At 49.9% G+C, this 22,959-nt stretch overlaps 2 protein-coding genes across 2 annotated transcripts; both read left to right on the forward strand.

The window, feature by feature from the left end:
- Positions 1 to 6,061: 6,061 nt before the first annotated feature.
- On the forward strand, positions 6,062 to 7,163 carry HOXD4 (homeobox D4; the record flags this gene model as incomplete). The annotated part of the gene is made up of 2 exons (XM_080621099.1): positions 6,062 to 6,470; positions 6,859 to 7,163. 2 exons carry the CDS (start codon positions 6,062 to 6,064, stop codon positions 7,161 to 7,163), a joined length of 714 nt encoding a protein of 237 aa, XP_080477225.1.
- A 14,021-nt stretch (positions 7,164 to 21,184) lies between these two features.
- HOXD3 (homeobox D3) lies at positions 21,185 to 22,849 on the forward strand (the record flags this gene model as incomplete). The annotated part of the gene is made up of 2 exons (XM_080621745.1): positions 21,185 to 21,680; positions 22,098 to 22,849. 2 exons carry the CDS (start codon positions 21,185 to 21,187, stop codon positions 22,847 to 22,849), a joined length of 1,248 nt encoding a protein of 415 aa, XP_080477871.1.
- Between the last annotated feature and the right edge of the window lie 110 nt (positions 22,850 to 22,959).

The raw sequence follows: 22,959 nt of genomic DNA on the forward strand, positions 1-22,959 counted from the left end.
GTCGCTCACAAGGGTCCATGGGTGCTCGGAGAGCCCGCAGTCCCTTGCACAGCTTTCCCGAAATATAGCTCAGGAGATGAGTAAATCAAAACCCTTTTCCAGGGCGCCTGACCAAAATCTCAGAAACATCCAGGGAAGGGAGAGGGAGAACCCCCTCTCTCTGAACTACCTCTCATTTTTTTCGCCTTCCTGGCGATGGGCTTCCCTGTCTCCTAAGAGGTGCAAAGAAAGGCTTGAATGGGTACCCACAGCTAAATTCATCCGGCTCCTTTCGCAAGAGCAATTTGGCAGTGGTAACTCCCCTTTTAGCAGCTTTCCCTACAACACGGTGCTCAAAAAGGCAGGCATTACGCCGCGGAACTGACCTTCTGCCCATCCCCGCTACTCCGACCCAGTCCCGTTTTATAGGACAGATTCAGGGAACCTTTATTTAGCGAATAAAAGTTTAAAGCCGAAGGTTATTTATGGTTCCGCAGAGATAGGTCCTGAGTGGCTATTTAGGAGCACGTGATTCCAATAAACTTTGTTTTATGGCTTGAGAGTTGACAAGCCAAAATATAATTCCCACCATAAATTAGTTTAAGAGCATACAAGTGCAGATGCTTTCGTTCCTGGAAGCAGCAATCGGGAAAGTGTTAGCAGGGAACCGTCTGAGGGAATGCGGCCGTGCAGGCACCTCTGCTCCCGGGTCCCCCCGGCCGCGGGGGAAGCGCACAGTAAGTCCGCTACCGTCCTCCCCGCCGCAGCGCTCGGGATGCTGCTGGGCCCCGAGCAGCGCCGCGGGAGCGGGGCACCAGCGCTGCTCCGCGGAACGGCTTTGAGGGGAAAATTGACAGGTAGAGCCCAGGTGGCTAGAGCAGCTCAGGGATGAGCGGGGTGCTCTCGACAGTGGTTTCGGAATTTAGAGGGACATATTTTCCGGAGCTAACCTTTATTTATTATCCAAAAAAGATAAAAGGGAAAGGAAGGCTAAGGGAATATTTAGTGCTGAAATGTTGATATGACTCCGCCGTCCTCGCAAGCTCTTAATGCTAACCAGAGTGGGCAGAACGAAATATATATATATATATATATATTAAGTTTTTGAACAAAAAACAGTCTTGGGAAGCTCTACCTAGTGAACTACTGATACCGGGGCAATTGCTCTATGTGTAATACAATACTCTCCAAGATATCGTAGAAAGGCAATAGAAGAGGTTGAAAAATCGCTCACAGAAAAGAACCCCCCAATATTATTTGTTTTTAAATGTACGATGCGTTTCAGGACCGTTAGGCTGGGCGCGTGGTTTTATTTTGCTTATTGTGATTTTTGAATGCATTTATAAGAAGATTTGAAGGAAAGTTCAAGTCAAATCTACCCTTCTATAAGGCAAACAAAGATGCATGTCTCGTGGTTACTGTTAGGTTAATTGAGTCATCTTAAAGGAGACCTGTTTTAGAGTAATCCGAGCTTTATTCTTACCAAATTCTAGCTCTTTCTGTGCTCAGGTGGTTATGATGCTGCGTGGCGTATTGTGATGTTTTATGGGTGATGTTTAGCAAAGGTGATCTGAATATTTAATTTGTGACTGGATTGCCACAGAACAAAAAAAGGCCTTTGTTATTCCTTTTTCCGCCACTGAAAGAGGGAGGTCTGATTTTCCATTCTTTTAGAAATCAACTGGTATAAAATCTAGACTATGAATATTAAAAGTGAAAAAATCACACCCCAGTCACAGGAAAACCGTGTGTTCATAAAAAACTGTCTGAATGAAACGTGGCCCTCATTCGGAAGGGGCTTCCAACCCACCACTCCGCTGCTTTCAGGATTTAACACCAGCTCCTCTCTGCCTTCATCTATCAAATGTGGTCTGTAACCGTTCTCCAGAAATATCACCCGTATGTGGAATACAACAGTAACAAACGTTTTTATTGCAACAGGTTCGCCAGTATGGAAGAACATCCACGGTGAGTAACCTTTTATTTCATGTAGAGTTTGTGTTGCTTGAAAATCCTGTTTCTTCCCTTCAAATCGGAAGAATTAAGAATGATGTATCCCTGATGAATATTGCTAACCACCCAAAAAAAAAGAAGAGGCAAAAGGCTATGTCAGCATGAGAAGGCTCTTGTGGTGTCGGTTTGTGGTACCATGTCGTAATCCTGGCTAGTGTTAAAAGTAGAGGTGCAGCCTCCTGTGGGATTATTATGGAATGTACAGGTGTTCTCCTGCTCTTAGACACTCTGAAGCAATTAGCAGCGATTCCATTTCGGCTCGGCTGGTCTGTACAGCGCCTCCCCGCGCAGATCCTGGATGGATCATTTTGTGTCCCAGCGCCTCACAACCTTGGCTACTCCCACTCTTCTCTCTAGACGGGATTCAAAGCAGAGCTGTGCTTGCTATCTAATGTTAGTCTCGCTTGGCTCAGCCTAGTGAACGGGCTAAAGAGAAAGCGGGCTGTGGAGGCTGCCAGCGCCATAGCCACCCGGGTCAGCCACCCTTGCAGCCGGGTCGCTCCCATCCGCTGCTGCTGGGTCTCCTCCAGGCAAAGGAGACTCAAACGTGGACTGAAATGTTGGGAAGACAACGGAAGGGAATGGGTGTCTGAGTTTAGGAGAGCGACCGTTTACTGCAGGGGTTTTCGCATCCCCGATGGTCCCGCGGGAGTTGGCCATGGGAACCGAGGAGAGGGCAGCAGGTCCGTGTGTGGCAGGAAAAGCTGTTGAACCTCTTTGGCTGCAGGAAGGAGCCAAGTATCTTAGTCCTGGTGCTTCAGGCTGAGAGTGGCTTGTCTCTCAAACAGGAAAAGAAAGCCTGGGATATTTGGAGATGCGTTAGGTACGCACTGCCCTCCCCTCTTCTGCCAGCCCTGTTCTGGCCCGAAGGAACGTGTAGAGGAGCAGAGCTGTGTTTGTTCGCCGTTCTCCCTATTTCCTCTCCCTGCTTACTGATAAATAACGTCTTTCACTGCTTGTGCCAGGCTGCTTCTCTTTTTGCCTTACGTTGTGATATTGGTTTTCGAGCCCTTTAAATACGAATTAAAGGATCGCCTCCAGCGTTTTAGTTTTAATTTTGTTCCATAGGTAACTTTCCTCCTCCTGTAGATCAGCCCTGTGCTATGTAGATGCCCTTGGCATTTTATTCCAGGGCCGGCCCTAAATGTATGGATTACTTGTTTTCTGCCTAAGTAAATTTAGCATACTGATTATGAACCAGAATACAAAAAGGCTGATAGATCAAAAGCATTTTGTATGGGCAGTTGAACAGGAGGTGAATATATAACGCTTTTGTTCATCAATAACTCTTTGGCTTTGACCTGTCTGAGCAAGTCGTGCAATAAGGTGAAACGCAGGTCACGGTGTCTAACAAATATGAAAATGTGTAGTATTAAGCAGAGCGGGGAGCTGCTGCTTCCCCTGCCCCGTTGCTTCTCCCTGGGCAGCGAGGGCTCGTCCGCTCCTGGGAGCTGCCCCAAACCCCACCTCGCTTTGAGGGTGTGTGTGTTTCACCCTGACAGCTCAGCTGGGTGGTTAACACACCCCCCGGGGGGGAAGTATCCTCCCCTTCCCCGGAGAAAGGAGGAGAAAGCGGAGACAGACGCTGAAAATAGTTCGGTGGAGATTAAAATAATCCGGGAGGGGGAAGAGGGGGGCACAACGGCGACAGAGAGGGGGAAGGAGATTAGGGACACAAAGTCGTTTCGAGTCGCACTTGCTGTGAAGAAGACACCAGGGCAGTGGTAAGAAAGCAGATGTTTAAAAATAGCATCCCTAGATCAGGCAGCTGGTAATTGGAGCCAGGGAAACAAACCGGTACACATCGCTCGGATAAGCGCAACACCCCCAAATCTGCCCTCCGCAGTGGTTGGATGTATTACCCCTGCACCATTATTTGTCCTTATGGTGCCTGTTTTAAATAGTAGAAGGAGAAGAGGTTGACGGCAGGACAGCAGTGAGGAGCTGGGTCAGACACAATTCATGAACTTTTGTACTCCTGTGTGCCGCTGTCGACAAAGTAAAAATAATGAAACTTTGTGATATGTTTGTAAATGATTTCGGCTGACCTTTCGCCCTGCCCTTCACCATAAACGCTACTGCGGGGAGAACCTGGGAGGGTGCGAGGCTGCGGCTGGCAGGCAGCTAGCAGGGATAATAGCTAGACCAGCATAATAGGATGAAGGTAAATTTGGAAAATTTGGAAACTCTCTTCTTCCCGAAAGCGACTAACTCCAGCCTTTACTCTTCTCTTTTTCACCAATCGCTGTTTCTGTTGTTGGCTGTTTTTCTTCTGTTTCGATAACTCTTTTTATTTTTATTATTATTATTTTATATTTTAGGGGGAGGGGAAATCCTAATCATGGAGAACCTCTTTAGATTGTTGTTAGTCTAAATATATAAAGACTCTTTCTAAATTATTTTAACCATTATTATTCCAAGTGGCGGGATTTGACCGGTGACATGTTTTCGTAAAAAGGACGTAAACGGCAGAGCATTTAAAGTGAGCAGCAGGTCTTTCTGAGAATTTGGTAGGCGAAATTCGTCGCTATAAATTGGTGGAGAGTCGTATGGCTGTATTGCAGCAATAATAAGAAGCGTGAATCTTTTCTGATATCCCACTTTCCTGCAAATCCGTATCTCAGAATTGAGTCCCAGCAGAGTAGTTTGCATTCCTCAGAAGACAGTAAGGACTAAGAGAATTGCAAAGCCCTGCTATATTGTAGATGAAAACAGAATGTTATTACGTTGTCTATATATACCCTGTAGAACCGAATTTGTGTGATATTCATATAGTCACAGATTCGATTCTAGGGGAATATATGGTCGATGCAAAAACTTCACCGTTCTGCAAATGGTTAGAAGTTTAAATACTGGTGGAATCAAAAAGCATGTCCGTGCTGAACACCCAGAAATTACAAAAGTTTTTCTGCCTCTCTCCTATTTGCCAGGTTTTAGGACGTCTCTTCAAATTTCACTTGTCGTTCAGTCGTAACTCTCATTGACAGACTGTGCATCCGAACAGTTAAATCTCACCAGAAGTTATATATTTTATTAAAAAAAAATTTAAAAATTCCACTAATCGATGAATGAATCTTTTAAAAGATACTCGTAAATTAGCCAGATATGCCAGACGTTAGCAAAATTTTCCAATCAAGGGTTCAGATCGCATCCAAATATTTACAGCAACAGCAAAAGAGCAGCACTCGCCTCACTGGAATGTATTTACTTGTGCTCCCGGAATGATATTGATGAATGAAGACCGAATTTATCTCATTAAAGCCGTGATATTTTTAACCTAATTAAATGCCGTCTCTAGTTCAATTGATTGAATTTTAGTGGTTAAAAGTGAGAGGTTTCTTGCCATCTATATGGTTTTACACGCGTACGTGTATAGCTTTACATATATAGATGTGCGTTGGCGTCTGTGAGCACATAAGTATGCACAGAGATATATATTGAGCCTTGAAAGTGAATGAGAAGTTACTGATTGCCTAATTTTATTCAGCAGAACTAAATTCTGGTAACTTTTGGATGACCTCTGAAAGACAAAGGCAGAACAGATCTATTGTACAACATATTACCCTCTTCTTGGATGGCTTTGCTTTCCCTCGCCTCCGTATCGGTTTCCTCCCTTTTAACCCCACTTCAGCTCCTCACTCCGAATATTTCTTTGGGTGTTCTACTTAAAGCGAGATAACAAACCCCGGTGGCGGTCGCAGATGGGAAATCAGACGGCAGGGCACAGTCAACCGGGGCGGAGGGCCGCCAGCTCAGACAAAAGGCTGGCCCTACCTGTGGGCCAGGGGGAGCATCTCTGCCCCAGGGGTGCCCCGGCACCCCCGGCACCTGCTCGGGGGGTGCGACCCGCCGGAGAGGGGGGTCACTCGGTTACGGGGATATTCTGGGGTGAAATCGGTGGAAACACTGAGCTGCAGCGAAATCCGGTGATGGGCTCCCGGCTCCCCATTGGCCGGGCCGGTCACATGCCCGCCTAACTTTATTCAGTTGACAGCAAGTAGGAGGGCTCTATGGCAGGGGGAAAAAAGACAACACGAGAAAAATTAGTATTTTCTACCTTCAGAAATTAATGGCCATGAGTTCGTACATGGTGAACTCCAAGTATGTGGATCCCAAATTTCCTCCTTGCGAGGAATATTTGCAGAACAGCTACCTAGGCGAGCAAGGGGCCGAGTACTACAGTGCCTCGCAGGGCTCTGATTTCCAGCACCAGGGACTCTACCCACGGTCAAACTACAGCGAGCAGCCCTTTAGCTGTAGCAATGCCCAAGGCTCTGCCGTGCAGCCGCGGGGTCACGGACAGGAGCAATCCGGCCCGGCAAGCCACTTCCCCGGCCAAGCAGAGCATTGTCCACCGCCTCCAATGCCCAACTCGCGAGCCTGCAGCCAGCAGCCGACCCTCAAATCCCCCCACGGGTCGGCACTTAAGCAGCCAGCAGTAGTTTATCCCTGGATGAAGAAAGTCCATGTTAACTCGGGTAAGGATCCTCTTCTTACTTTGCTCTTCTACCCTGCCTCCGGCCGCCCTCAGCGGCGCTCGCTCGAGTCCCTGCCAGGCTCCTGGGCGAGCTTTTTAAGCCGAGGTAGCCAATTACACTCGTCATAAATTTTTATTGCCGAGGAAATAGGCCGTTGGCCATGCGGGGCTTTACCGTGCAAGGAGAAAACTCCATTTCAGGAGCCTGCTAGGGGCTCCCAGCCTACCTAGCTGCCTGCCTTAGTGGGGGGAGAGCAGCCCGTCCATTGTAAGGCACCGAGATGAGCCCAGCCCGGCCACATGCTCTCAGCTCGTAAGGTTTTTCTTTTGTAAAGTCGAACCGGCAAGTCAAGATTAGCTTTGTAAAGTTCTCCATATTTTTTTCCCAGTGAATCCCAATTACAACGGAGGGGAACCTAAACGCTCCCGCACAGCTTACACCAGACAGCAAGTCCTAGAACTGGAAAAAGAATTCCATTTTAACAGGTACCTGACCAGGCGCCGCCGTATCGAGATAGCCCATACTTTGTGTCTCTCTGAGCGCCAGATCAAGATCTGGTTTCAGAACAGAAGAATGAAGTGGAAAAAAGATCACAAACTGCCCAACACGAAGGGCAGGTCTTCTTCCTCTGGTTCAAACTCCCATTTACAGACTGGTTCCAAGGACCATCAGACTGACTTGACAACTTTGTAGAAGAGGTGAAATTTTCCATTTCATCCTTCGCTTCTGACCAGTACTGTACATAACTGACACTGCCCAAGCAGAACCTGCATTAGCAGCTAAGGACTCGAGAAACTGTCATCTTTCTTGAAGGTACTGTTGTACAAAGGAGACAAAATGACGCTACTTTGGACTTTATTTTATTTGCCTCTGCTAGCACAACCTAAAAAAAAATAAAGGGGGGGGGGGTGGGAAGAAAGAAAGGGAGGAAAAAAAGAGAGAAAAGAAACATCATGCAGGCAGTGGGAATTAGGAAAATATTAAACGAGACCTTCTGTCCATAAAAAGTAATAAATAATTGAAAATGAAACTGTCCTGTGTTTCAGTTCTGAATTCGAAAGTGAAGGTTTGATGCTTTATACAGGGGTTTTTACTTTTAATTGTCTTTTTATCCCATGCAATTTCGGGAGGATGCATTTGGGCAAGTTAAGGACAGGAAATTTATAGCGTAGTCTTTTATTTGAACATGAAGACTACTAATTGTGAACTTTTTGTGCTGCTTTACCTTTCTTGGTGTAATGAAAATACTTGCTCATTTCCATAACGTCTCAGAAGATGTGCATAGGACTTAAGTGAAACGGGTTATTCTATGTACTGATAGTGTTAGTGTATTTATTTATTTGTTAAGTAGAAGAGTGAAGATAAAAAGAAAAACAGTCAAACCAAAAACAGGGAAAGGGAGCTGAAATACAACATTTCTCCTTCCCAGTCTCATGAACACATGTATAATGTTTACTTGTCTTGAAAGTACACAACTTTCTTGTCCGGGTTTTTTTTCATTTCCTTCTTTGTGAATAGGAAAAGCATCCCCGCTCCTTACTGTGTGCCATCCAAGGCTAGAAGGCTTGAAATCTGTTTCCAAAGTCTGCTCTGCTCAGTGTTGTGCTTTAAACCATCGATACCTCATTTAAAAATGGAGGGGGGTGGGCTGGTGTAAACAAGGAAAAAAAAAAAAAAAAGAGAGACCACAACAAAATAACTCCCCAACAACAACAAAAAGAAAAAAAAAAGAAAAAAAAAGATAAAGAAAACCCCAAAGTGAAAAATGTGTGAGATTTCTGATCTAACCTGAGCCACTCAAAACTGAACGCATTCTTTCAGCCAGATTTTTAGTATCTTTTCTTTCTGAGGCAGAGACGGGCGATGTGGGTTGTGCTTTGCTTTGTTTGGGTGTTATTTTGGTCCTTTTTTTTTTTTTTTTTAAGAACAGTGGTTGTTTTTAAGCAAACCACACGACTGCCATGGCTGGAAATCTCTGAGCGAGTAGCTTTCAGGGAAAGAGGAAAGGCTTGGACGGGAGCAGAGCTGGTCTAATATCCACCGATTTGTTCCTAGTTGTTGGCTTCATCATGCCAAAGTTTTAGTGCGCTGTAACTCCCAAACCCAGCCAAACCAGCTCCCTCAGCCACTTACACCTCCTCTTAAGCGATTTTAAAGCTCAGCCCTTATCTCCTGCACCCTCAGGGCAGCCTGGGAGAGGAACTATATCAGCGAAATTGTAACGAGGTGATCCCTTTATTAAGGAGAAAAGGGGCAAAGAAGGAAACTCGGAGCAAAGGCGGAAGGGAGGTGGAAGGAGCAGTGGGCGAGTTAACGTGCCCATTTCCAGGCTGGGGGATTCCCACCCAAGACCCACTGCTTTTTGGGCTCGCTCGGGAAAACGTGGCCAAAACGGGCTTGAATGCATTCGAAAATGAAAGGCGAGCTTTTCATCAGGAGTGTATTCGGCAGCATTAACTGTGGCCAGCGGTTAATTTCTGCCCCTTTCTCATCCCTAGAAGTTCGCAAAGTGTCTTTAAGACTTGGTCTTTTGTTTTAGAGCCTGGAGAAAACTCTTTGTTCTTCGTTAGGGTTAGCCCAGTTCTCAGACTTGCACATGGCAATACTTGAATATCTCCACGTCGTGATATTAAAGATGGATATTCCCGCATTATTCGCGTCATTGTTTCTATGACAAAAAGCACCGAGTTCATACATAGTAAAGACGTCTTTTTTCTGACGCCTTCACGTTGAGAAGCTGAAAAGGTATTTTACTGAAGTTCGGCTAAATTGCAGGAGCAGGTTCACTCAGAGGACAAATTTTCTATTCGATTAGTTGTATTTCAGCCGGGAAGAGTGACCTCTAAACCCTTAACCTTTTGGACCCAAACTACCCTTCCCTTTCTCTGGCATGGAGAGCAGCTAGCAGCAGCGCTTGAGGAGGGAATTCCTGAGACAAGTTTTCAAGTTTTGTTATACCCGGATCCTGTGGTAGCGGCCTTTCGTCTCCAGAGCTGTCCAAAGCCCTCCCTTTGCTCTTCAGATGAATCCAGGGGAAGACAAAAAAAAAAAAAAAAAAAAAAAAGGAAAAGAGGAAAAGAGAAAACCAACCCCCAAAAAAGGGGGTTGAGGGGAACCTTCTCTGGCTGTTCTTGAAAATGCCCCTCCTGAACCCCCGCTGTTTACTCAAAGTCTGTGACAAGTTGGTTGTGAGCCGGGCAAAATAGTTGTTGGAGAGAGAGCTACCAACTTTGGCATCTGTGGTACAGTTCTGGAACACAGTGGCCTAGGATAAGCAAATCCTTACTTTGGGCTTCTTATCAACCGAGATGGCTCCCGAAGTTAAAGGACGAAATTCTGCTTCAAATTTCCTTCCCCCACCCACTGAAGTCAAACAGGGATGTATCTGCGAGCAGAATTTGTCTCATTGTCTTTTGAAATGTTAATATCTCTAGGACGAGTGTTGAGTTCAGCACAGCTCTTACAGCCCCTCTTGCGAGCCCCTTTGAGCGAGGCTGGGGGCACTGTCAGTTTACACAGTTGTAATTGCGCTGTGAGCTCGGATAATACGAGAACTGGAGGCAAAAAGTACCAAAAGAAATAGTTTCCAGATGCCAATGCTCTGAAGGGTCAGCAATGTCTGTAATAATGACCAAGAGCACCCACTGGTCACTATCTCCCCTGCAAAACGAACCTGAGGTTTACTTCTTATTGGTTTTCAACCCTTCTCCAGAGTTACTTTGTGTTGAAAGGGAAGCTGGTTATTTTTGTATATCATGAGTGAAACGTTGTGCGTTGGAGCCTTTGTTAAACGGTTGCATTGTCCAGGAATACTCTCATCTCTGTTGAAGTGTGATGCTTTTTATAGACTTGCCAGTGTTTTGCTGCCATTGATTAAAGCGTTATTTATACTAAATGTCGCCTTTAGTTTTGATGTAAGCCCTCCGTATCCATTTGAAATAATAAAAGGTGTAGAGAAATATATTCTGGATTGTACCTTGAACAAACAGTCCTCACAAGGTGGGATTTCTGCTGTGAAAATGCTGGTCCCTCCCATCATTACAGTGTTAAAAGATGAGTGACTCTGCATAGCATCCTTCCAAATGTCCCTTTGAACAGGTCTGATGATTGCCCTAGCTATAATGGTGTGACTTTAGGCCAAGCTGGAGTCTATATTTACATTTAGGCTGCAGTTAAAAGTGCCTGTCATCCATTTGCTACTGCTTTGCATTTAACAAGCCCTCCTAGAATGACTCCCGGATTTATGCATGTGCAGTAGGAGGCAAGGAGCCACACCTGAAGTCACCTCGATCCCCACACAGATGGGTTCCTTTTAGGTGAGTCCTGGAAGTAATCTATTCAAAAAAGAAATTTGAAATGGAAATGCTGGGAGTAGCTCTTCCTGAGCAGTAAGCTTTCCTTTTTTTTTTTTTTTCCCCAAGACCACGAGAAAACACAAACTTGGGGAGTTTAAACTTTCCTATGCCCCTAAGGCAAACATTTATTTATTTATTTTTAATCCCCCTGCCTAAGCACCTCAGGCAACATCATGAACCCCTGGCCAGCAGAAGTAGATTGCGCTATTTTTGTTACAAGTGTTTGCCACTGAAGACTTGTCCTCTCCTGGAGCGTGCTCAAGGAAGGGTCCGAAGGGAGAGCACCCCATTCGAGCAGGCAGAAGAGGGGTGGCCGAGCGAGGCGCGGGCCCTTCCCGCCGGGGTGGGTGCGGGTGCGGTTCTGAGCACAAGTTGAAATGTCGAGGCACATTTTGTGATTATACTTTCTCTCTCCTGTTTAATGGCTCCTCCTGTTACTCCCGATACATCAATACGGTTCTGTATATTATATCACCACTAGTCGTTAAGGTAAGAATGAAGAGGAAAGGCAGAGTCAATAGCAAACCCCACTCACTGTACAGTACAGTAAATAGGGACCTCTCTATGCAGAGCCACACCGCTTCCAACGGCCATGTTTGTTAGCCCTTTCCCCTGATTCTTTTTTCCTTTTTTTTTTTTTTCCTTCCCCCCAAGCCTAGAGACCAAAATAATCTCGGTAGGAACAGTCATAACAGGCAGAATTTCAAAGTGCAAGGAAGATGATAAGAATAGATTTCTACAAGTCCTGACCACGTGATTTGCGAAATAATTAATTCAGCACGTCCCTTAAGAAACACGGAGTCGTCATTAATCTGCCAAGCAAAGGACTCTATCAGACTTGAAAACTGAAGAGATCCCAAGAATATAATATACAAAGGGTGCAGTCCCTCTCTCTGCACACCTAGCTCTTTGGTAGCTGCCGAAAAAGAGACGCCCGGTACGTAAATATTTTTTACTTTTATTCCTTCTTATTTAAGCCTTAATGAACTCAGCTGTCAAACGCTTGACAAATAGGGCACGTTGCTTCCTGATTTCCAGCTCGGCAGCGGCCGGGGACGGGACCGGGCGCAAGCGGTGACCTTTGCTTCCCAGGGAGCAGGGGAAAGAGGGCGAGCGCGGAGTGCCGCGGAGCAGGCAGGCTGACCGCCTCCCTGGGCGGCGGCTCTGGCCGCGGCCGCCTGCGCGGGGAGGCGCGGAAGGAACAATGCGGCTGTCAGGGCAGCCGCTGCCCGGTGCCACCGGCAGGAAAGGGCCCTCAACTCCTTTGCAAGCAGAGTCGTAAATTTCGCCGCGAGTCTCTGACAGCGGGGCTGCAGCAGGGCCAGAGACAGCGCCGAGAGCGCCTTCCCCACCGCCCACACAAAGGCCTGCCCCGGCCCCGCTCCCGCAGTCCCGCTCCCCCGGTCCCGGCCCCGCTCCAGCCCCGGCCGCCGTTCGTGTCCTCCCGAGCCTTGCCGCCCGGGCGGAGGAGCCAGGGCGCATCCAGCCCCGAAGCGGGCTCGCCGCCTTGCAAGTCCCCGATCGATGGCTCGGACTAGGGGGAAATGGTATTTGTGTTTTTATATAAAGCCACCGTCTATGAACTCCACAGAATATGGACAACGAGGCTGAGATTTCTCTGTGAAATCCCAGAGTCAGCTGGAAATACTTTCTGCAAACAGGATATTCTTTATTATTCCTTGCTGGAGTAATTTCTAAAAAACCCCTAGATCGTAGCTTTTTATTACTTCCGTTTCGGTGGCAGGACAGAGACAAAGTTTCCTATGTTATGAATTATACATTCAAACAATAACACATTAATTCAATTATTCAAAGATGACAAATGTTTATGTGCTTTGGTAGAGACTAAGGAACAGATTTGCTACTTCACGAGAACTCCTACATTTTTATCAATGAAGTTTTATATTATCCTGTTGGCCCGAGAAAGAAACCAAACTCCACCAAAACACGCAGTAAAACGGACCCGAACATAAATCGCAGCCCTTTCATAAGAGCGTTTATTCCCGCATATAGCCCGGGCTATTTTATCAGTTTGACAATTGCCGGAGTTGTTGTTATAAATCATCATAAGTAATTCCTGAAAGGGTGCGAGGCTGCTGGGGGGCGGGCGGAGACTGTAAATCTTTCTGTTTTATTGCTCTATGAACATATGCTCCGATTGAAGAAGTCTTAGATCCTTTACTAGAGACAAATTCGCGCAAAGCTGGAGTCCCACCAGCCAAAGGATTAACATTTCCTTAATAGGCTTTTTTTTTCAGTCCCTTTTACGATGTCTTAATTCTGGTGGCAGTGGTGAAGGTTCTCCTTCCTTCCTTCCTTTCTTTCTTTTAGCCGTCCTCCATTTTCAAATTAAATTTCGCTTTTTTAAATTTTTTAATTTATTTTTATTTTTAAGCCCTAGACTCTGACAAGATACCCGAGGGCTGTGGGGCTTTTTCCAGGTGGGTCGAAACTGCCCTTCAAAAAGTCTTTTTCTTCTGAATCCTCTTTGTGCTTTTTGCTCTACCAGTGGCCAGCTTTTCCCTCCACTTTGGTGTAGGAAGAGAAAGACCTCTCCGTCATCCGAAATGTCTAAACAGCGGCCAGAATTATGTTCGGCTTTGTGTGTATGTACACAAGTATGCAGAACACGCTGTGCGTGTAGGGGTTGCTGTATGTACACACAGACACGCGAGCGCGAGGGGCTCTGCAAAACTACCCAGACACCGAAATATACAGCTGACGGAAAAGGATATAAAGAACCATTACCTCTTACTTGAGGCGAGATTTAAGTGCATCATTTCGAAGAAATATAGGATTATAAATCCGAAGCCGTACACAATAATTTACATTGAACTTATGTTTCCATCACTGGACTCCAATCTTTTTATAACTGGTTTGCAAAGTCAGGAAAAGCAATGTAATTTAGATAAATGTTACAATGCACTTACGGTTAGTATTGTAAGGTAATACGTTACTGTCACATCCCCATGCTTTGGATGGTAATGAAATCATAGCAGATGTTAGATTAGGTGTAGCGCATTTATAGCCACAGATATGTTAGAAAAATCAAACCGAGGAGCTAATATAGGTTGGGTTTTTTTTTGCTGAACTGGAATTGTTGGGGAGCTTTGTGGGTACACATGACAGATATACTTCGGGTTTGCTCTATGTCTCTTCAAGCACACAGGGAGGGAAGGCAGGCTCAGGGCAGACACACACGCACAAATGTCATGAGGTTGTTGGCTTGGCCTTTTTCTTCCCCAACGCTTGTATAGCCTCCAGACAGGGATAGTCCCGGCTACCCCGCATCTTCTCGGTAAGGAGAAGGAGAAAGCAAAAATTCGCGCACGCCAGCGGGCCCCAGCGCCTTTCCACCACAGCAGCGCTGCTGTGGAGCTGTCCCCTGCGCAGGCTGTCGTCTGCGGCCGGTCCCAAATACCTCCTCTTTCTCCTCCGGGAATTTCTGCGCCCTGGGATCATCACACGGAATTCACCTTTTCCCCAGGCTCCTCTAGCCCCGCGGGGCGCGTAAATGCGAGAGCCGCCGCCGGCGGCCGCGGCGGTTCAGCGCTGAGCGGCGCGGAGCTCTGCGGGAGGAGAGCATGCCGGTGAGCGGAATGCGGAGTGCGGTGAGCGGCCCGTCCCGCGGGGCCCGGGGCGGCGGCCCCGGTGCGCGGGGGTGCGGGCGGCGGCGGGGAGCGAGCCAGGCTCGGCCCGGCGAGCTGCTCCCATGATCACGTGGGCCCTGTTCCTGTATTTTAAGGCAGTGCCTATATTTCTGATTGTAAAGGGGCTTCTCCTGCTCGTCCCCAAAATTCATCAATGGCCGCAGGATTTAAAACCAAAACAAAACACGAGCCGGCCAATTGCCGCCTGTGGTTGCAGGAGGCTGATGGCTGAGGGGTTGTGTGTTGATTTTTTTTTCCTCTCTCTCTCTCTTTTTTTTTTTTTTTTTAAGCCCAACAAATTCCGATTTCCACTCGCTCTCTTTTATTGGTAGTTGAGCCTGAGCTTGTTTTCGCTCTATCGGGAATTCTGCTGTATGGAAATGTCTGTAAAACCGCAAGATCAGGTTTAGGAGAGTATTGTCTGCAGACAAAGGGTGAAGGATATATTCTAAGAACTGCAAGCGCAGATCCTGAAAAGTGAGGAGTCCAGGTTTATGATAAATTGATGCACAGGTAAGCAACTGCATGACAAAATGGGACCTTTAACCACAGGGGCTGCATTATCGCCTTTGCTCAGAGACTGTCTGGAATTTGTTTGCAATCTTTGCCCATAAGGGCTGCAAATGCATGGACTGGTCTCCACCTCTTTGAAAGCTTTAAGCTGTATCTTCTTTTTATTATGCTCCTTAAAAAAATGTAGACTCCTTCCCAAAGGCTAGAGGAAGACGTTTATCCCTATCCTCTTCCCAATTTTTGCTGGTTGCAGGAAGGGAATTGCAAATAATCAAAGGAACAAGGGGGAGACAACTTTGCTAGATGCTCCCATTGCCAAAGTAAGATTGAGCATCGCGTTAATGCGTTGCTGTGGGTAGCCGGGCAGGGGGTAGCCGTGTTGTAAAGGGCGATTTAAACCAGGGTCATCGGTAATGTAGCCTCTGCATAGGGTCTCTTAAATATTCCTGCCAAATGTCTTCCCAAATCTATCCCCCTCTCCGTGCATTCGTGTTCCTCAATGGCTGTTGTTTTCGTCACCCAGTAGTTTTGGTGTTGATACTACCGGTATGCTCATGCTTCCTAGTTACACACGCTGTCTGAAACACGGCTTGATATTTATGTACCGAGGAGTTTCTTGCCCTCCATTTGTGCAGTTTGATCAATCCGGCGGTGGAAAGGTGCCCGGGGGGACCGGCCGGTGTCTCTCCGGGTGGACGGGGGAGCTGACAGGGGCCGTGCAGCCTCCCAGCACACATCTGCAGCTCGGCTCCCTCTTGGGGTGTTTCAACTAGCCCGGCTCTCGCAGAAGCGCCTGTCCCCACCGGTTTGTGGCCTGCCTGCAGCCCGGGTGAACTCTCGGTTATGTTTGTTAAAAAGCCCCCGCTTAAACCTAGATTTGCGAGGGCGGGCAGGAGCGGGTGTAGGGCAGAACCAGACCTTGGTCGCCCCGGCCACCCCGGCAACTCCTCCGTGGGGACGAGGTGCCAGTGGGAAGCAGGGCAGGAAGGCGAGGGAAAGGGAAGAAAGGAGGAAGTTGGGTGGTTGGTGTGATTTTTTTTTGCTTTCCTTTCTGTTGCGTGTTGCTCTGCTCGATCAGAAGTTAAAAGCAATGAACATTTTTCTTAGCTGTATGCCTCCAAGCTGCTGGCCTGCCAAGTTAGTCAGCTGAATCCAATTACTGCAAGCAGCATTTCATTTGGCTCGATGGAAGCACTCACTTATAACTTCACCTAAAATTTCAATAATACCTATATTGGGCCCACGCCTGAATAATTCTAAAGATTTCCCTGCGTTTAGCTCTAGCGACTTCTTCTCCGATGTGGGCTCTGCGGGAGCAGCGCCAGGAGCAGAGCACAACCCCAGAGTTCCCGGGATCCCCTCGCCGCAGAACAAACTTTGGGGGCTACTCCTGTGGCCGTGGAAATCCCGGGATTTGGCCAAGCTCTCGCTAACTACAGCATGTTCAGAGCAAGAAGGCTTGCGCTTGTGAGGCTCAGGAGCTGCTTCAGGAAGGGATGAGAAGTCGATAATTAATTAGGCACAAAATGAAAACTTACCGTATTAATCAACAGCGGCTAACAATGACTCGGTTTGCAATATTATGATCTCTCCGCTCAGGGGCTAAGGTGCAACGCCACTTACGCTGCCTTCAAACACCCTGTAAAGTGCTATTTCTAATGACCCGTCTTTAAAAAAAATAAAGCACTTAAAATTGACGTACACCCACGTGAATATATTATATAAGACGTCGCTGGGACAGGCCCAGGCCAAGAACCTGAGCGAACATCATGTGTAATCATGAAGCTCCACTTCCCCAACTCCAGTTTGCCAGCATAAATTAAGGTGATAAGAAGAGGGAATGTTGCATCCTACTGGGTTTGGGTAGGGAGAGAGAAGACTTGGTGGAAAGTTGTAAGGTCTGTTGTGTTGTGAGCTATTGGAGGCGCTTCCGTTGGTTGTTCATTAAGTGGTGAGTTATTGCTGTACGAGGCAAAGGTCATTTCAGAGGCTTATGGTGGCTAGATATCGTCTTTATAATGACCTGGGCTTCTTTGTGGGGGATTTTCTGGCACTCTTAAGTTCTTAAAGTCCTGAATCGACACGTAACACAGCCAAATGCAAAATGCTCATTTCGAGAAGCAAATACTTGCGGGGCATTTTCAGCGCTGGGGGTTCTCCGCTTATCTTTCTCTCTGCCTTAACAGGGGGCCGGGGGGTAGGAAGGGAAAAAGAGCTGCGCTAGCTCTGTTTCCCCAGGGCCCTCCGCGGGCCATGAGTTGCGAGCGGCAGGAGTGGTGGTTGTGACCAACGGGGAGGACCCCTCAGCTTCCATGCAATGGAGCTCCCGTTCCTCCGTCGCCTGAATCTCAGCTCCCCTCCGCGCTTCGGCCCGGGCTGGGAGATCAGGGACTCAGGCGCGGCTCCGCTCCGCGGTCGGTACTCGGGGTCCAGCACAGCGGCTGCCACATGCCGCCCTGCCCGGGTACGACCCACAACCGCGGTACTTTGCGCGTTTTTTCGCTCCCCGCCTCTCTCAAAGCACTACTAACAAATGAAGAGAAACATCTGCCCTTTGTCTGGTAATAGATCTGACTCGGACGGAGAGACACGGTGAGGGGCTGCGGACGAGATATGCATTTATTAACAAAGTCCTAAGGAAGAAAGTCCAAACCAAAGCAGTTTCCGCTGAGAGTTCTCATTTTTGTTGCAGGTCCGTGCCCACGGGTTATCCAAAGGAACCTGAAGATACTATCCACACAGTTAGAGTCAAAAATCAAGAAAAAACATAAGTGTGGTGAGTTCTCTAAATTTCCTTTTCCATCCACCTCCCGCTTCCCCCAGCGCTGCAGGCCCTCAGCAGGGACCAAAGCCCGGGCCCGGCCGCCGGCCCGCCGAGCTGGAAGTGCTGCTCGGCCGGGCGCGCCACCGCCTTCGACGCCAGATTACACCAGTAAATACCAGCCCGCAGGAAGCCCCGCTGAAAGTGGGGTCAGAGAGAGCCGAGCCCGGGTGTGGAGCAGCCTTGCCCAGCACCCGGGAGCGGGGAGAGGGCGTCTACCCGTAGGGGTGCTCCGTAGCTGATTTAAGCGGCCTCACGGTGGTCACTGCTCCGTACCGGAGCGTCCCCTCCGCTCCTCTGTCCGCGGGCCCTTCCGCGCTTCTCAGTGCTCTCAGCTCTGAGCAAGACCTCCAGGCTCAGGTCCAGGTCCAGCCCCAGCGGTGGGTGCCCGGCTGCCCACGGCAGCCAGCCCAGGGCAGAGGGTTACCATCGCCTGGCTCTCCTGGCCGTGGCTCAGAGCGGCGGCTGGGTCCGGCAGTGGATCCAGAGTGTTCCTTATATACAGGGCTGCCCCGGGCCGGCTGCCGGGAAACATGCCGAGCAGGGGAATTCTTTCGCCGGGCTCCCTCCTACGCGCCGGCTGCTTTGCACTTCTGAAAGTGCCGTGGCTTGGGAAGTGTTTTCCTTTTCATTCCTGGCCGGAGCGTTTACTGCCACGGCACTAGCAGTCATAAATTTTGTTACAAACCGCAATGACAGGTGCATTGATATGCACCCTGAGAGCTCCAGCTGCTTTAATAACCGCTCCGCTGGCCGCGCTCACCGCCTCTTATTTATTCGGTATCATATTAGATATTGATCCTCAGCAGAATTAAGTGTAGTGGAAGTTTTAGTAGAGAACTGCTTAATATGGAGGTGTCGAGAGGAAAGCGCCGGGTAGACGCACGGGCTCCCGGCTTCTCCCCGGGTATTGCCATGAGAGGGTCGGTAACCTCCAAAGGCGTTGGAGCCAGCGGCGGGATGGACAAAAAGCCCCATTATCGTGTCCAATGCCAACAGTTCAGATGAGGTTAACCTTTCTGGAGAGGAGGAAGGGAAATCTGAAACACAGACATGGATACGTTGTGGTTTCCTACCCTTGGAGACTCTGAGCCCACCTCCTACGGCTCGGCCCCACCATTTGGATGTCATCTCTTTTTTTTTTTTCCCCTGGAGGCTGTTTCTGGCCAAACCACCAAGTGTTGAGCCCCTGCTTTGGTGTTACCTATAAAAACATCACCCCGGGCCTTGCACTCGTGGAAAATCAAACCCTGGAAAGGTCTTTCTCCCTTCTTTCTCTCCCTCACTCTCTTTTTAAGATCTAAAGATGAGCCACCAAACAGTTGAGCATTGTCTATGTGATTTATGGCCCATAGCCTCCTTTTTAGGTTCAAGCAGAGTTCACAAGCAGTTGGTATTTCAGAAAAGAAATAAGGCTTTTAACAGCTTAACAGCAATATTCTTTCTTAAGATTCTGCGTATTCTTTTGGGAACTATATTTCACAAGCCACATAAAAGCCTACGCTTAAGGCGGTGTTGTGCTAACAAAAGTCCTCAGTCCAGACCGCTCCCGAAAATGTAGATGATGGAAGTGGAAAACGAGCGACAGAGTTATTTTGCACAAAAAAATACTTTCAGGACTCGTCAAGATTGTCACAGCATATTAAAAAGCATCTGAATCGTCACCGCCCATTTCCATAGACAACTTTTTTTAACTAAAATTTTCCAGGAGGGGAAAATAGCCCTTTTCCCATTTCCATCAGCTTCGCAGATTATCCCAAGCTTTTGTTCAGGGAAGAAAAGGACCCCGGTCGTTAGTGACGGGGATAAACCACCGAGAGCGGCTGCGGATCTCAGCTCGCTAAAGTTATTCTGAATTACACAGACGTGTATAATCTCGGTGAATTTTAGGGAACAGATGAGTGGTACTTGGCGGTACCAAAGGCTGCGGGACAAAGAGCAATATCCTGGTAGTATTGCTCAAGTATATGCCGGAGAACGGTAATTATCGGACACTGGTCAAAAATTTCTAGCTACTCTTCTCTGGTATGTTAATAGGCTTAAACCCTGAAGAAATACAACGAACTCTGCAGATACGTTGAGTTACAGGCTTACATTGCCAGGTGAAGCATGTGGCAATTTGCAGAATTACTAGAACTGTCGGAGAAAACACCTATCCGACAAGAAAAAATAAGGGCAGGGAATATTAAAAAAGCCGCGACAAAATCACAGAACAGTTTCTGTCTTGCAAAAAGTGCAGAGAAGTTGCAAGGGAAAAGGGAGCGGCACCATGGCCCAAAACATCTGCCTCGAGGGGACAGTGCGTTTTCTGCTTAAACAGCCTGATCGGGGGGCCGGGAGGCGGGGAGGGGAGCGCCACAAGTTCGCAAGCTGGAAAAAGAAAAGAAACCCCTAAAAATTATCTTCCATCTCTCAGGTTCTTTCTACTGGGGACAAATAAAACGGACGAGAAACGCTGGGTGAGGGAATTTAATTAATCACAGAATTAAAATAGGGGAGCTGACCTGAGACTTCCTTTATAGTGCAAAGTGAAGGGAGTGAATGGCGCCGATTACACTTTAACTCCGGAGGAATCCGGGGGAAGAAGGAAGGCGGGTTTACAAAGAGGACGGGATTTTTTGCCTCAGCCCGGCCGCAGCTCGGGCTCAATCCATCATGTCAGCCCTGCGCGGCCCTGCGCACGCGCGCCAGGCGGGCGAGGGACGTGGGGGGCTCTGGGCTGAAATGGACCGGGGGGACCCTGAGAACACCACCCAGCGCGGCCTCGCCTTGCTCAGCGGGAGCCCTTCCCTTGCAACCGCGGAGAGCGATTCGGCCGAACTCCTGGGGGAACGGTCCTCAGGCAGAACAAAGCAAGAAAACATTCCCCAAAATGCCTCAAAAAGTGGCCTCTGGGAAGTCTCATCAATGTGTTCCCGTTCTCCTCAGCACCATCGCTCTCGGTGGCTCCCTCCCTGCTGTCTCCCTGCTCTTCTCCCTGGTGTGCTGCAATTTGGCCTGGCTCCTGCCTGGTGATCCTGCTCCTTTCCTGGTGTCTTCTGCTCACTCCCTCGTGACTCTGGTCCTTCTCTGGGGTCCCCTGCTCCTCTCTCTGTGTCTCCTGCTCTTTCCTTGATGTCCCCTGCTCCTAATGTAGTGTCCCTTGCTCCTTCCTGGATGTCACCTGCTCCTTCCCCTCTGCCCCTGCCCTACGTCTCCAAGGCCTACTGGGCCTGCCGAGGCGGGGGGTGCTGGGGTGCGGGGCATTCCAGGGACAGCCTGAAGGCTCCCAGCTGTCGTCCCCCACTGAAGGTCTCTTTTGTGTCCCTGCTGTCCCCCTTCCCAGGTGGATACGAGTGGCCCGGGCCGACGACGTGAGGCGCGGGGCGGCAGTCAATGTTATTTGAGCGGGGGCCGCGGGCCTCAGCGATCACAGAGCGGAGGATGCAGAAAGCCGCTTACTACGACAACGCGGGGCTCTTCGGGGGCTACAGCTACAGCAAGGCCGACGCCTACCCCTACGGCGCGACCCACCAGTCCTACGGCCAGGCTGGCCTGGACGGCGAGTACGCCGGCTCCGCCTGCTCCGTCCAGGGCTCGGCTCCCGGCCGTGCCCCGGCCCACAAGGGCAGCGAGCTGAGCGGCAGCTGCATGCGGACGGCGGGGGGCGGCCCAGGGGGCAGCCAGCCCTCGGGCATCGGCGAGCAGCAGCCCCCGGCGCTGCCGCCCTCCTCCCCACCCAACCCCCCTCCCAGCGCGCCCCCTCCGAAAAAAACCAAGGGAGGCCCCAACTCCTCGGGCTCGACCACCGCCACCCTCAGCAAGCAGATATTCCCCTGGATGAAGGAGTCTCGGCAGAACTCCAAGCAGAAAAGCACCTGCGCCCCTTCAGGTAGCCCGACACCCCCGACCCGGCCCACTGCCCGCCCTGGGAGCCGGGCAGAGCCTCTTGGGCTGAGTCCCTGGCCCTGCACCTTGTCCCCTCCTCCTCCAGGGGCAATGGCCCCCATACACCGCTCGGGGGTCTCAGCCTCACCGGGCGCTGCAGGCGTGGAAGGCTGGGGGCTCCTGCCGTGCTCCCCCAGCCAGCCCAGTGGTGCTAGGCACGGCCCCGACGGGCCTGGACAGGGCCGCTGGGGTCCCTGGGGTAGGCAGCTGCGGGGGGATCGTGTGTGCCGGGCAGGGAGGGGTGGGAGGCCGCCCCCGGAATCCCTGCGCCCCCTCTCCGGGCGCCGGCAGAAGGAAGGGGGCTCCGGGGGATTCCGGGGGAGCTTTCGTGGGGGGACCAACTTGTGCCTCTTTCCTGCAGGAGAGAGCTGCGAGGACAAGAGCCCTCCCGGGCCGGCCTCCAAGCGGGTGCGCACAGCCTACACCAGCGCGCAGCTGGTGGAGCTGGAGAAAGAATTTCACTTCAACCGCTATCTGTGCCGGCCGCGCCGGGTGGAGATGGCTAACCTTCTCAACCTGACCGAGCGGCAGATCAAGATCTGGTTCCAGAACCGCCGGATGAAGTACAAAAAGGACCAGAAAGCCAAAGGCATCATGCACTCTCCCGTCGGACAGTCCCCGGACCGCAGCCCCCCCCTGAGCGGCCCAAACCACGTCGGCTACTCCAGCCAGCTCCCCAGCGTCAACAGCCTCAGCTACGACGCGCCCTCGCCCACCTCTTTCGCCAAGTCCCAGCAGAGCATGTACGGGCTGGCCGCCTACACGGCGCCGCTGAGCAGCTGCCTGCCGCAGCAGAAGCGCTACGCGGGCGCGGAGTACGACCCCCACCCCATGCAGAGCGGCGGCGGCGGTTTCGCCAACCCCAGCCTGCAGGGCAGCCCCGTCTACGTGGGGGGCAACTTCGTGGACTCGATGCCGGCCTCGGGCCCCATGTTCAACCTGGGGCACCTGCAGCACCCCTCCTCCGCCAGCGTGGACTACAGCTGCGCCGCCCAAATCCCCGGCGGCCATCACCACGGACCTTGCGACCCCCACCCCACCTACACGGACCTCTCCTCCCACCACAGCTCTCAGGGACGGATGCAGGAGGCACCCAAGCTCACGCATCTGTAGCGAGGTGGCGGGCGGCGGGGCCCGCTCCCCTCTCCATTACCTCACTTTTCTGACGGGACAGTGTTACTTTGCTCTCGAGTGCCAACAGTGTTAGTGGATTTGTCTCCCCT

Source organism: Psittacula echo (assembly GCF_963264785.1).
Source record: "Psittacula echo genome assembly, chromosome: 6".
Taxonomy (NCBI): domain Eukaryota; kingdom Metazoa; phylum Chordata; class Aves; order Psittaciformes; family Psittacidae; genus Psittacula; species Psittacula echo.